Consider the following 15464-nt stretch of genomic DNA (forward strand, 5'->3'; position numbering starts at 1 on the left):
GTGTATGAAGCTGAGACCAAAATGTGGATATCGAAGAAAGAAGCTGAATTTTTAGTTGTGAATGAACCCAAAATTCCCTACTTCTACTCGCTTCCTAAAACCCACAAAAATAGGTCTCCCCCTCCAGGACGACCGATAGTCTCCGGAATAGGGTCGGTCCTAGAGCCATTATCAAAATTTGCGGACGAATTTCTGAAACCTCTAGTTCAGAAAACACCAACATATCTGAAAGATACTCGTGATTTACTGATACAGACAAATACTTTGACCCCAATACTATGCTTTTGGTTGGTGTAGACGTGGAATCATTGTTTACCAGCCTACCCCAAGATGAGACGATCCAGATGCTAGAAGATGTCCTGTACATGGAAGACTGGCAATACAATACACCCAGACATTTTATCCTTGAGTGCTGCAAATTGGCACTAAAAGAGAATTTTTTTGAGTACGAAGAAAAGCTGTATCTACAAACCCATGGCACCTCCATGGGTAGTGCCTTTGCGCCTTCGGTGGCAGGTCTATATGTGAGTCATTTTGAAACCCAATTTGTACTCAATGAATCAAACCCTTTCTCTTCCAGTATTTTATACTGGAAGAGATATATTGATGATATCCTGCTGATTTGGAGCATCGAACAGGACCTCGAACAGTTCACAGTCTGGCTGAATGGGCTAGATCCTTGGCTTAAGTTTACCTACACGTCTAATAATAGTCGACTTGACTTTTTAGACCTCACAATTTTTACAGACAATAACATCTTACAAACAAAGACCTATACTAAACCTACAGCCAAGAATAGCCTATTATCATATAAAAGTTACCATCCGAAGCCACTCAGAGATAATCTCCCCTACAGCCAATTTTTACGGCTCAAGAGGAACTGTACTAGAGATGAAGACTATAAAATCCAGGCACAAGAACTGAGCGTAAAATTAAAGAACAGAGATTACACTGAAAAAACAATTAGAAGATGCAGAAAAAGAGCCAATAACCAACCGAGAGAATGTCTATTGCAAATGCACCCTAAAGAACCAATACAAGACTTAACAACCTGTGTAACAACCTTTAACCCATCCACCTACGATGTACAAAAAATGGTAAATAAAAACTGGCATATATTAAATACTGGCAAATTTGATTGGCCCAAACCTAGATTTGCCAACCGAAGAACAAAAAACCTGAAAGATGTCTTGGTGTGCACACACGACCCCCAAAAAAACAAACAATATCCATAACGAGAGATGTCAGGATGACACCCCTAACGGGACATTACCCCTGCGGGACATGTGTAGCATGCAAAACAACTACAGCATCAAAAACATTACAACTATCAGAGACTTTGGTATGGACACAGAGGCAACATATCAATTGTAATTCTTCCCATGTCATCTACATAGTCAGTTGTCCTTGTAAAAAGAAATACATAGGGATGACCTGTCGCAAAGTAAAAACAAGAATTGGTGAACATAAAAGTAATATTAAATTGAAGAAAAACCCCACTAAATTATGCTCCCACTTTGTAGAACCGAACCATTCCTGCGACGACCTCCATTGGACTATAATTGAAATGCTTACAGATAAGTCGCACAACCCTGAAAAAATTCTATACGAAAAAGAACAGAGGTGGGTGAACCGACTTCACACTCATGAACAAGGCCTGAATGATACTGTCCCCTGGCATCAGTTTGCTAAATGATAATGCTTTGATAACACTCTACCGCCATTAGAAATACTTTGGTGAACTACATCAACCAGAGAAATAACATCTGATAAATACACTTTGTTAGACATCTTGCTCAGAGATGGTTTTAAGGTGAACTACACCCTGTTTGAACTTAAATAAATACGTTATTTTACCTTGGAATATATATGTGGCAACTGTCAGGGTCACCAGCCTAGTTTGGACCATTCCTCACTTTTTCTTGACGTGTTTGAGGTGGAAATTAAAGTAAGGTGTTCGAAAAAGTCAGGTTCTGATGTTTAAATAGAACAAATTGCATTCCAGCGGCCATATTATGAATACAGTGTACTTTCCTTGTTTGCAACACTGCGCACCGTTCAAAAGGTGCGCCGTGTGCAAACAAGCATTGTGTGCCATATTACAAAGAATGAGGTGCACCCAGAGCAGCCACGAACTTGTGCTGCCCCCAGGGCAGCACATTCAAGTGAACAATGGACCAGATCTTTATAAGCTGCTCCGTGTTTCACAGTGCAGGCAGAAATCCTCCTGCACTTTCAAGAGGGATTAGAGATCTCCTTGCTGGCAGGTGAGTGTATGATGCACCCACCTGCAGTGGGATACCTGGGGGTCCCTGGGACCCCCTTTTTTGCCCCAGAGGGATGCCTTTAGTAGGCGCACTGATAGTCCACCACCTTTTTCTGGCACTTTCAATACACCTCCTAAAGGCATCTTTGCCTCTGCACCCACATCTGTAATACGGCACGGGCTCAGAGGCAAAGAGTTGCCCCCATTTGCACGGGGCCACGCCCCCATGAAATTAGGGAATGCCCTCTCATGATAGTGCGGGCGCTACATGTGCACCAGGGATATCAGTATTACAGAAGGGGGCACACAAGTGTCTGCGACCCCTTCTGCAATACCAAAGTGCCCCGGCATTGCACAAAGCAGGCATGCATGCCCATTGCACACCCAGGGCACTTTCTGTAATACTGCCCCAGATTGTTAGAGATTTTGACCTGTTCTTTTTGGGTGCAAATTGTTTTTTCAAGAGACAAACCTACACTACTTGGGTTACCAATCAATTCAGATATGTCTATTGCAAGTAGCTATGAACCCATATAGTTTCCGTCTAAAAAAACTTGCCATGCGAACAGAAGAACTGACAGCTCTAGTCTAATCATTAACCTGAGACTAAGAACATCTGATAGAATAGAGCGTTCTCACGAATGCAGCCTCCATTACAGTGCATATATTCTAGTCCCATCTCACAGGTTTCACCTAGCATTCTATTATGGAGACTATGTTTAATAAATGCCTTTAACTTAGAAACTTTCAGTGATTCTTGTCAAACACCAAAATGAGTCAATAGTATGAAAAAGCACCGGTGCACAGAGACCGCCTATAACAGCATTGGATGAAGCATCCTTCAGGAGCATGCCTGTATGTATGGATTAATGAGCGTAGAGCACAAACCTGGCTACCACTGAACAGAGAGCTGCAGAACAAAGGGTGTGTCGGGGACATAGGCATGAAGAAAGGACGACAGGGTTCAGCAAAGGTTTCATCATGCTCCATCATTAAATCGACAAATGGTCAGAGTAACTGTGGGAGATGAATAGATAAATTAGGTGGGGGTGTTCCTACTGTAGCAAAGACAGAGATGGTTACCTGGGAGGAGGTGTTCTGTCTGGCCATTTCTTTGGGTCCAACCTTGGCAAAAAAACAGAAATGTATTCATACAGGATGACAAGAATAGCTTTCAAAATCATAAACAATAATGTGAAAACAACCTTTTTCAACACAGGATCATGAGCTTGTGGGCATTCAGTATAAATGAAATGTTATTCTAGCTGAGTGGCCGAAGAGTTGCAGTAGTTCATTAAAATACTCAGTTGCAGCTAAGAGAGCTCTTGTATTAAGGGGTGTCTGTCTCATGTTTTAGTCTTCATGTATGTATTTGTGATATGCTTGTTTTTTGGAATTTACATATTATGGCATACCCTGCTAAACCGTCATACTTTAATTTCCCATTTTAATTGGCAGTGTATGTATAAATCACTTCTATGACCTGTAACATGGAGCTCACTCCATATAAAGTGCTCTGTCACTGAAGGGTCTAGTCCACTCTATATACAACTGATAACAACACAAATAAAGAATGCTGTAATTCAAGCCACAGCCAGACCTTTCATTCCTCCCAGCTGTATATGTATGTACAGAGTGCAGTCCTAGCTAGAGAGCAATGGAGCACTGAACAAGGGATGGGAGCCCTGAGGTAAGGTTCAAGATCATGTACAATCAAGCAGGATGTTTGTGGGGTGGGGGGAGTCTGACCACAAAAGCATTTATGAGTATTGAAAGGAGTACAATAGGAGTACCCTTCTACAGAACCTTGCAGGGTTTGTAAATCTGCCTCAAAACATCCTCTCACTATGAGTAAAACCACATTTAGGGCTTAGTCCTTCATATGTGTACTAATTGTAAAGACATATTTGCTAAATATTCCCATTATATTCCAATTTTAGATGTTTTGGAACCAATTCGCAAACGCATGTAAGAGTACACATTTGAGTACACTGCAGGAATACTACTTCACATACTAAATGCCTTTGTGAAAAGGCCGCGTAGTGTTATCGTAAGAGGTGGATATTCAGCTTCTTTCTGACTTGCAGAAGGGCTGGGACAATGTATAAAAATACATAAATCAAAAAGGGGTTTCCAGCGTTATATTCATACCCAAGAGCTAAGAGAGATGTTTATGTTATGCATTTTGTATTTTTGCAAAGAGCATTTTCTGTGAATGCCTGGGATTGTTTGTGCTGAGGGCTGCCCAGGATGTCTGCATTTCCATATTTATCTCCTCCTGGGTCTGTCTGTGTCTGGTCCATCTACCTTATTCCGCCTTGAAGTTTGGCCTGAAACCAAAGTAAGCAAGGACGAATGGGCACTGGAAATGGATCACAAGATTATCATTTACTTGTGAAAATTTCCATAATATGAAAGCGGGGCACTTATCAGGGATGAAAACAAAGTATTCGGTATTACTAAATTTTTCATACATTTTAAAATGTGATTTTTTTATTATTACTAATTCTGCAATGCTTCAACACTGCATGGTTATGTTAGCTAGTATTATAAAAAGAAAATAGGGCCTGATTCACAAAGGTAAACTTACACTTTTGTTGCTCATAAAGGTATTTTACTAGTAGTATTTTTACGACTCTGGAGTCTCCGCACATCAAGGACTACAGGATTATCCTATCTTTTTATGTGCGGAGACTTCACAGTTGTAAAGATGCTCTGAGTAAAATACCTTTGTTAATAGCAAACAATCATAAACTTACACAAAAGCGTAAGTTTACCTTTGTGAATCAGGCCCCTAGTGTATACTCTATTCTATAACATATGCTACTGCGGCCGTGCAGTGTTGTAGCTCTGCAATTAATAATAATAACAATAATAATCAATCTTATCCCTCATCAGCATTTGTAACATGCCTGATCTCTTTTGGGATTAAGGAACAGATAGTAGAGATGGCCACAGAGAGCCTGACGTGAGCTAGCTGTTCAAAGTAGACTTTTCAGAAAGAAATAGTGTCAGAATCCTACTGACATTTGGTAAGGTGATAAATACTTTCAGAACTAGCCTTAAAATGGATGAATGGTGCTATTCTTTGCCAACAGTTTATTATGGGATGCCTGCTATACTAACAGTGTTAAACAAAAGTGGTTCCCATCACTTTCCTTTTATGAAAGAAGCTTTGGTGTATCCCGCTACGTTCAGTCTGCAATCCCCTTTAGTTTATAATTCGCTCAATGCCAAAACAACATTTTCACAAAGAGTTTAGTAGGAATCAACTGGAATGTCTGTTGCAAGGAAGGAAATGATGAAACATCATGGCTTAGTTGGTGCTAGTACCATCACAGATGCTGGCCTTCAGCTTCTCAGTTATTGCCCCCATAGAGCTGAAGTCTTCTGCGTAGAAGAGATGTCGGTTTTCCGGCATGGATGCTATTTCTCGCAGCTCCTCCTCAATAGCCTTACCGACCCCAATGGCGTAGATTATTATACCTGTTGAAGAGAATATTTATCATTATACAATGTCTGTTTACTTGCTATATGGTGTAACTCATTTGTCTTTACTACACTTATGCTTGCTACTGATAAGACATTAATCAATGTATGAGTTGTGCATTGCATCGTAGTGTGTCAACAACATTTACTACACCAGTTTTTTGTCTTGTATATCTACGAGCCTCCTTCACTCTTCTGAATACTTGCTGGATGATTGATGGATGTGACAACATTGTATAAAAAATTGAGAACCTATATTTCTCGGCCTGGCTAAGGGAGAAGTAAAAACTTATCCTGGTTTTAGAAACCCCCAAATAAATATTTTGAACCAACTGAGGGGCATAACATCAACAAACTTCAGCTTAAGACCTGCAAATCAAATTTTATTATTTAACTTAGATAATATGTGGTTTGCAATCATAAATTGCTTGCTCCGGGCCACAAGTTTCAGTTCCGTCACTCACCAGATCAATATCACTGTATCACTACAAATTCCGTATGCAAATAATGAGAAACCTCTTTCAAAGTAGGCAAATTCTTCTTTGACTTGAACATAGTGTTCTGTATTTTAAATCTATGTTACAATTAATGCTGATTCTTAAAGTGAAGTTTCTTGATTATGTACCCCGCCATTGATTGAATTTATTTTGTACTTTAAGGTATACTTGACAGGGCACGTCACTGTTCACATTGTGTGCATAACACAAGTCTGAACTCTATGACTGCTTAAACGAATATGTCATACCTTGGTATTCGGATATATGCAAGGCGTCAGAACCCACTTCAGAGGGCCATGGGGCACACAGGGGTTCCTGGGCCCAACTGTGGTAGTTGAGGCTTTTTACTCCTGACGTTCTGGGGCCCGACCTACTATAGGCCATGTACCTCTTCTGCACTTGACTCTCAGTGGTAGCTGTGGTCAAGCAATCAAGGGTCCCTCGGAGGGGGGTGGATGCAGATACAGAGGTGAACATGACTCATAACTCAAATTGCAAACAGTACGAACCATAAATCAATGTCTAGCCAAATTCTTGCTTTTATGAGAAAAAGTCGTTTTTTAGGTCTTGCCTGAAACACCTTTCATTGTAGCCATGTGTAGTAATGTATTCAACATTTTATTTTCTCTTGCATGATATGTATTGTCATTTGAAAGTACTTTTAAGACACTATAACTGACTGAAATGGAGATTTTGAATGAGTGGTTTAGGATAAAAGCTTATTGCTAGTAATAAAGACTTTGTTTTTCTTTCCTTATAATGTTATTCTAATGTCCAAGAAATTCACCCCTTTCCAAAATTTGAGAGAGTAGTGTGGAGACTGTAAATATCTTTTGAAGTCCTCTAATTCTTCTTCTGTGCCAATCCAAACCCCAAAGATGTTGTCTATGTGGTGGCACCACACTGGTAGGTTGTGTCTTCATTGCTAATTTTAGAAGATACATTTGTTTTTGTGAAAACAAAAACATATAACAAATACCACGACGGCTGGTAAGACCAAATATTGCAGAATAGATATAAAAAACAACAGATGATGCCACTAGGTCAACAACAATGTAATTCACTCACAGATTATAGACGAACGTTCACACCGATTCTACATTTTAAAAAGATGGATTATATTGGAAAAATATCACCTAGGGCAGCCACAGTCTGAAGAATACACATATCATATTTTGGCTATCTAATTTATTTTCCGCCATACTGTGTTCCAGTGCCCCTATATCTTCTGAAAAGTATTAGTGCATCCATGTCTAATATACACCTCCCGGCAAAAATAGCTTCCCCAGCATTGTACAATAGCCCTTCTAGCAATCATCAAATCAATGTCCCAGCACATCTTCTGGTACCTCTGTGGCGTAGAGTCCGCAAATATGTCCTATAAATCTGTCTTTTCTCCTGTAACTATCATTGATTCAATAATAGTACCTGAATCGTGAGGTAGGCCCACAACAGTATGAAGGAGAGTGCCATCCTCCACCCAACCTCTCAAACAAGAGGTGCCTCCTGTCCCCCCCATTCTCACTAGTATAGTCCTGGTGAAATAAAATCTGTGGAGCGTTTTTAGCTGGACTAATTAGAAGCCAGATGGAATGGTTACTCCTTGTTGATGCATTTTGGCCTCGCCCAATTCTTAGTCTCCCCTCAACCTGCCATTTGTCCTGCAGGCTCCCAACTTATCTAGTGCCATATTAAATAAAGTTTAATAAATACAGGAACCCACTTTCTTACCAAGCTGTTCCAGAGTGAGCCAACGTCCCACTGGCAATGTGCCCTGATGATTGCATATCATTGATTCATACTTGTGCACAGCATATTTTAACTCCTTGCATATAAATGCCTGGGTATCATTCAGTAGGTATCTTTTCTGAAGGCATGCATCACACATCATTGAGTTGTCAAACCTAACATAGCTTCGGAATCGCCAAGATCAAAGATAACCACTTGGATGTCTCCATGGTCACAACATTCTCACACCCATGTCTCTTCTCGAACTGATCCATATCAGAAGGGCAACATGTTCTTTAGGGTCCATTAGATGTTTGGGAGACTTTCATCGATATATTAATTTAAGGTTTCTCTCCAAACACATCATATGTTTATCCAAATTTAGAGAAGGCTTATTTTGCAATTGAAAAGTCCAGTATTCAAGACTATGTATTGTGACCAATGTTCTCCCTAATTTCTTTTTCTCTGTGCGGCAATGTAGGGACTCTGTGCACTGCACCAAGGCTACTGCTAGCAAAAGGTATGTGGAAATTCAATAAGCAAAATTATGTGCGATATTAAATGCTACAAATAGTGCTTCTGATTTGATTCCCATTGCCTTATCAGACTTGCATCTAGCCAGTATGTGTTGCTAAAAGAAATTGGTTCAAATACTAAAGTTTTCATCATTCCTTCCCAGGTGATGCCGGAGCTTTTCACCCTTCCCTTCTTGATCCCTTGGAATAAAAGAGTGTCTTGTTCCAGGGACACAAATGGAACACAACAGTATCCACCACCGGTACTGCCCCATTGCCACGTGCGGCCGGAGAGCCCAAAGAAAAACACCCAGTTGTGATGATTTATTTATGCTATTTGTCTCTTTTTTTCTGCAAACTTTGAGTGTTTCGAAACAGGATCTGATTTATGTAGTGAATGCTATAAAAATGACAATGACAAGGCCCCCCTCAGCAAGGTGGGCAATTCATTGGTTTGGGCTGGCACCATCTCCTTCAATTCACCCCCCTCCCCAAACACACACCACATCCACTCATGTGTTAGCACCGTATTTTCTTTTCTTTCACCTTGTCAATATTTTGACAACTGTGAACATTCTTTGGAAAAACATTTGCACAGAATCACAATTGTGATTAGAATACATGGGTATTGCTCTGTGCGCTATGCAAAGAGGCCTAGGATTGGATGACCATGTATTTTGAACACTTTTATGTCCCACTGACAGGGCCTGTGAGAAACTCGCACTGTCTTCAGCTTCCACCCAGGAGTGCTCAATCGTGGCCCATTTAAAACACATAGAAGCAACTTAGTTCAAAATATGCACAATGCAAGAGTAAAATGCTTCATAGAATATACGGAAATACAACATCCTGAAGGGTTAATTCTCCTAGGGAATGTGCACTTAAGTCAATCGCCTGAAACATAAACAAGAATGCACTGCATACCTAGTGCAATTAATATGTCAGCACGAGTCAAATTTTGAATATGGAGTGGATGGTGCAGCAATAATTTTGTAGGGCACTCCACTGAGCATGAAGTATGGACAGTTTTGAGGCTTACTGCGAAAGACTTCCTAGAACTAAATTTAGATTACCCTCAAGCACAGTCTGCTCAACCACGTACTCGGGTATGCGCTAGATTTAACTGAGTTTCAAAGGCAAGCTAATTAGTACGCATTACTTTTAAGCGATGCCTTGTGGTCGACTACGTTCTGTAGTTAAAACAGTCATTCTTTGTCCCAGTCCAGTGAAATGCCTCCTAAAGTGGAAAATCCAGTCCCAGTGGCTGAATGGGAAAGGAATGGGTCCCGTTTCAAAAGTGCTTCAACGTAGGAGACTGAATGCCTTTGGCTTCCCTGGCAGGCAGTTTGTTTCAGCTCTATCTCTCTTCACACCTCGTAAATAGCTCTTCTCCCATTACTGAATGTCCTCTGTCGCGCATCGAATGAGCCTCTGCGCGGGTAGAAATCACAGTATGCGCGGGCGCACAGGCGCGCAGCTTATGGGGAACATAGATTGTGACATGTTTTTATATTCCATTAAACCTGGGAGTGATAGCCCCCATCATATACTCCTCTACGTAGAATAGGATGTATGACATTACAACGCACACTTTTACAACGCATACCTTTAAAACACATTTTTTACAACGCAACATCCATTACAACGCATTCCATTACAACGCATGCCAATACAACGAAATTTTTAAAACTACATTTACAACGCATTCCATTACAACGCATACTACCTTTACAACGCATACCATTACAACGCATTACATTACTCCGCGCCAGGATACTCCGGTAGTAGTTGAGCACGTTATAAAATAGCATATAACATAACATAACATTGCATGTTTGGTAAGTATTGGATAGTGTAGGGGTAAAATTTACTATTCTAACTCCAGGGGGTGCAACAGTAGGGTAAGTGTTGGATAGTGTAGGGGTACAAATTACTATTCTAACTCCAGGGGGTGCAACAGTAGGGTAAGTGTTGGATAGTGTAGGGGTAAAAATTACTATTCTAACTCCAGGGGGTGCAACAGTAGGGTAAGTGTTGGATGGTAATTTTATGCGTTGTAATGGTATGCGTTGTAATGACTGAGTTGTAATGACATGCGTTGTAGTGGTGTGCGTTGTAGTGTCATGCGTTGTAATGGTTGGGTTGTAAATGCATGCGTTGTAATGGGTGTTGCGTTGTAAAAGTTTCGTTGTAATGGTAGTGCGTTGTAAAAGTTGCGTTGTAAAGGTTGTTTCCCCATAGAATATACCGCACTATCCTTAAACTGCCTCTGTCCCACAACAGAACCCTTAATGTCTTGTTTCTGGATCGGTGTGTTTTGTACAATATAGACAAGCCTGGGTAAATAATAAATTTGACATTAAAACTGCTTTTTCCAGCACAGAAAGAGGAATCGTCCTCCAATATGTTGCATCCTCCTCAAAACGATTCAACAACTTCTACCAACATATATACTAAGGTGGGTGAAAACCCTGGAACTGATCTAAAAAGGGCATACATCATTCCATATGGAATTTACACCCATAAGTGGGAAGAAGACTGAGTTGGACCAGCTAATTTAAAATCCTGAAAACCTTCCATAGGTGTCAACAATCTTAAATAGTCTGCTAATCGTAGAGTCTGGGTCATACACACGAAGAAGCAGATCATTATCATAAAGTGACACTGCCTTGATCCAAGTGTAGGACCTGAACAAGGGCATCTCTACAGGACCAATTAGGTAGGAGTTCCACCATTAGCTCCAAAAGCAGATGGTGACAAAGGACAGCCCTGATTTGTTCTTCTTTCCAATGCAAATGTCGAGGACAATACACTGTTCAGCTGAACCCTTACCCTGGGATGTGTGTACATCAAAGTAATCCATGACCTAAAGCTAGGACCCAAACTAATGTTATGGAGTACAGCCACCATGAAAGATCCACTTGACTGAGTCAAAGGTCTTTTATGCAAAAATATGTTGCCCCCCTTCTCATGCCAATCCCATTATTTATGGCAGGGTCTTCTCCTCATTCTCGCACTTGCTACTGCCTTTGAGCAAGTTTACATGGGAGCTACTACCAACAAGGGGTATTCAAATACCTACACAATTTTGACATTTTCTTCTGCAGACTGGCCCACTCAGGAATGTCCAGAATCTGACTCCGTACTCTACACTTGCATAAATTGACCTTACAAGTGTAGACTCAGAATTGAGATTTTGTATTGACAAAGTGGCATTTTGAACAGACATCTTTAAGTTTGGTGCGTAGAATGCTGTGTGGATCACACCCACAATTATTATTGCCAACCTGTTCTGTCCACAACACCTTTGCCCTCACTCCTCCCAGTTCTTCTCGGCCCTTAACTTTCAACCATCTTCTCATTCATAGTGCAAATTCTAATGTGCAAAACAAAGTGCAAGGTTATCTATTATTACGCCATGCCACAGAAACCGTCATGTCTACTGGAAGGAAAATACTGTTTTTGTGTCATCACCCCACCCCCCACATTTTTAGCTACATTTCTTGCTGATGCATAGACTTTGAACACTGTAGTGCTGCCATTTTTCACCCTGTGTAGGTGTTCTGGACCCTAAAACAGGTAAAATTGGCTAATACCTGATTAGAATATTTAACTTACTTATATGTTCCTCCTGCTAGATGGTACTCTGTATACCCAGGGCCCGTAAGTTAAATGTCACTAGTGGATAGCAGGACTTATTGTTCCTCCTCTCAAGTGGCAAGTGAAAACATGACTATAGGCCTACTACTGCAGTCTAGCATGGCAGTTTTAAAACTGCTAATTTCACCTGGCAAAATAAACCTTTTGTCAGCCCTAAACCTTCCTTTTTCATAAATATAAGTCAACCCCCTAAGACAGACCTACATTTCCATATGGCAGGCTGCATAGTATTTAAAAAGTAGGATATGCGTTCTTAAGGTTTACATGTCCTGGTAGTAAAAAGTCTCCACAGTCGTTTTTCGCTGTGGCAAGACTCTCTCTTCAACGATTCAGATTAATAGAAATTTAAAATCTAATCTGATGGTCAAGTTGGCAAATTGTTTTTTTCCTGCTTAAAGACTCTAGGCTTTTCAGAGTTATTCTCCAGCTGTCACATGACTGCCTGCTGGGAAGTGTGAATGGTTCCCCTGAAAGGGAGCAAAAGGGCCTTGGCTAAGAGGAGGTGTGATTTCCTACTCATAGGAAGTGCCCACCAACTGCATAAGCTTCAAAGAGGCATCCCCGGTCACAGGTAGATGTAACTCACACCTAGACCTGCCCCTGTCATTGTCCAAGTAGCTAGAGTGCCACCAATCCCAGTGGGGGGGGAACATATTCCAGAACTTGTTTGCTGAGGGATTCAGCATTTCAATAGACACACTTCAGGAGTTTGCCCAGAGCTCTGACCAATGGGAGAACATTTCTGCCATGTTGGAATTTGACAGAGAAGGGCACTGGGGGAATTTTAGGGCCAACCCCATAGGAAATTATGGCAAAGATGGTAGGATTGCCCCAGGGAACGTTTTCCCTATTTGACAGGGAGTTTCCCACACCCAAGAGATAGTGCCAGGCATAAAAGTGGCATCCCTGGATTCCTTCTTCTGAACACTGCTTGTCCTGATTAAGACAGACGAAGGACTGCATCTACTGAACCCTGACTTTAGAAAGAGGGCTGCACTTGCTGTAACTTGTGGAGAGAAACCCCAAGGGCTAGACCTGCTTCCATTTGAACCCAGGACAGAAGAGTGGACTCCATGGGCTAGTTAGCTAGCCTCCTGTTAAGCTCCAGGAATGCAAAAGCTGCAAGAAGCCCAAGAATCTGCTGAGCCCAGCTGACCAGTTCCAACTGGATTTGCCCTGGACCCTGCTGGCGACTTCTGGGAAAATGAATCCAAACCCCCAAAAGGCCTGAGACTCTTGGCTTGTGTTAGGAGTGTACTCCTCCAACCTCAAAGCTGCAAGAACTGGACTCTGAGAACTTGGTTCCAACTTTCTGTAAGAAGAACCAGAGGTTCATATTGGGACACTGCGGAATTCTCAGCCGCTGTCGGCGAATCGTCGCTCAAATTCATTTGTCTGGACGTCACACACAGAGCTCCTCATGTCGGCAACAACCACCCCGAGTCTCCTTATGAACGTAAATAGATTTTACCAAGGCCAACGCGTAAACTGTATCCTGCTGCTACTGAGACCTGCCCAGATACAGGATCCGGATTTCAGCTGCATAGAGCTCTTCACGTGGACAACAACCACCCCATGTTTTCTGCCAAGTTCCGACCCTGGACTAGGACTTCTACAGCCTGCTGTTGACAAACTGTTCTTTGGATCCAGCTTGCAGCCCAACCTGCTGACAACCCTGTCAGTAAGGATTTTTTCCAAGTAAAAGTCAGAGACTGAACTTTACACCGGACCAGATGTGGTCCCTTTATCCGAACTGCGCTCCATCGCAGTCAGCTTTAAATTTTGACTCTGACCCAGTCTAGCACGACCAGATACCTACGGTTGGCATTTTTAACTTTTTGGCGCTTTCTTTCCAAGGTCAGTACATTCAGCAACATTAATTTGGTTAATAGTAACGCCACTTATTTACACTGCTTCAAAATGGCAGAAGTAAAGGTTTAAAGCTCTGTACATTAACATTATCATTTGGCTTCTCAGAATGACCAGGATTTTATTTCCAGTGTTCTTCCCCTCTGCTCTTTGTCCCTTTGCTTGCAGCTCACAGCATGGGAAGGGAAATAGCAAGGAATAAGACGGGAATCATTGCATCAAAAGAAAAGGGAATCGCATGCTTGGGCACCCAGGGAGTTCTCGAAGGGGCAAAACCAAGATGAATATCTAGGGCAAAATGGGACATTCATCTGTTTCACAATTCTTTATTTATATATCAAAACAAAAAAGGGATAAGGGAACGGGGGCGAGGAACATAAGGCTTGATCCTGAAGCAATCAGACAGTGCAAGGAAGACAGTGTAAAATTAAACATAGCACTAGATGCATAGCATATGATGGTCTCACAAATCAGGGGCCCTTGGAGGTCAAGGAAGGGCAGTACCAAGGAGAACGCATGGGTCCACATCTGTGCACATGACGGTTGACGAGGTAAGAGGAGCCGTTAGAAAAACAGGGTATGACAGAAGATGGAGAGACAGAAAAGCAAACAGGGAGCCCATTCCCCTCCCACCCATTCCCCTCCCGCCCTGGGTGGGAGGGGAATGGGTGGGATAAGAGGGAAGAATAGGGAAGCAAATAAAGAAATGAGAGGCAGAGGGAGAGCTGGTGGTGGAAAAAGCAAAAGTGGAGAGTGGGAAGTGGGTGAGCACCCTCAAGGGCCCATGACCATGGTAAGGTCCCAAGGGCAGTGACAGCATAGTATAACATCGGGCCTCCTCATAAGGAGTCAAGGGCTCTCTCAACTAGGAGCTACAGGGAATCATCCTTGAGAAAAGGTGCCCTGGTAAGGAGGAAGGTCCGTTTAGTCCTGCAAATTGTAGATGACCTGCTCATAGGAGGTCATCTGGTACATCATCGAGAGCCATTCGTCATGGGAGGGGGGGGGGGGAAGGTGACCGCCAGTGACGAAGAATGCCGATCTTTGCAGTGGCGAGCGCCGTATGCAATAGATGGCCCCGAATGGAGGAGAGGTCCGGGGAGGCTGTGAGGTCATGTAGGAGGATCAGGGGATGGGACAAGGGATTTGTGACAGGTAGGGTCTCGCTCAGCGGGGGGGGGGCGCAACCACCTCTAAAAAAGGTCGTACTGTCGGGCAATCACAGAGGATATGAATCGGGTCAAAATGGGCATGGGCACAGCACCAGAAATTTGCATGAGGTAAGAGTCCTGCTGCCTGTAGTTTTCCAGGAGTTCACAACCAGTCATGTAATGACTTAAAGAGACAAAACTTAAACCGCGTCTGTCAGGCTGCACGGTCCAGTACCTCCAAAATATCCACCTAATATTCTGTCTGAAGTCTTGTTTGCCATTTGTCACT

The 15464-nt window shown here is 42.1% G+C and overlaps 1 protein-coding gene across 2 annotated transcripts in view; it reads right to left on the reverse strand.

Annotated features, from left to right (window-relative positions):
- The window catches only part of MATN2 (matrilin 2), a 669488-nt gene that overhangs the window by 17874 nt on the left and 636150 nt on the right, over nucleotides 1-15464 (reverse strand). For both annotated transcript variants that reach the window (XM_078686985.1, XM_078686983.1), the window contains exons 15-16: nucleotides 5600-5752; nucleotides 3350-3391 (exon numbers count right to left, since the gene is read on the reverse strand). In XM_078686985.1, coding sequence (XP_078543111.1) covers nucleotides 3350-3391; nucleotides 5600-5752 — 195 coding nt within the window. The remainder of the gene's footprint in view (nucleotides 1-3349; nucleotides 3392-5599; nucleotides 5753-15464) is intronic.

Source organism: Lissotriton helveticus, chromosome 4_1, assembly GCF_964261635.1.
Source record: "Lissotriton helveticus chromosome 4_1, aLisHel1.1, whole genome shotgun sequence".
Taxonomy (NCBI): domain Eukaryota; kingdom Metazoa; phylum Chordata; class Amphibia; order Caudata; family Salamandridae; genus Lissotriton; species Lissotriton helveticus.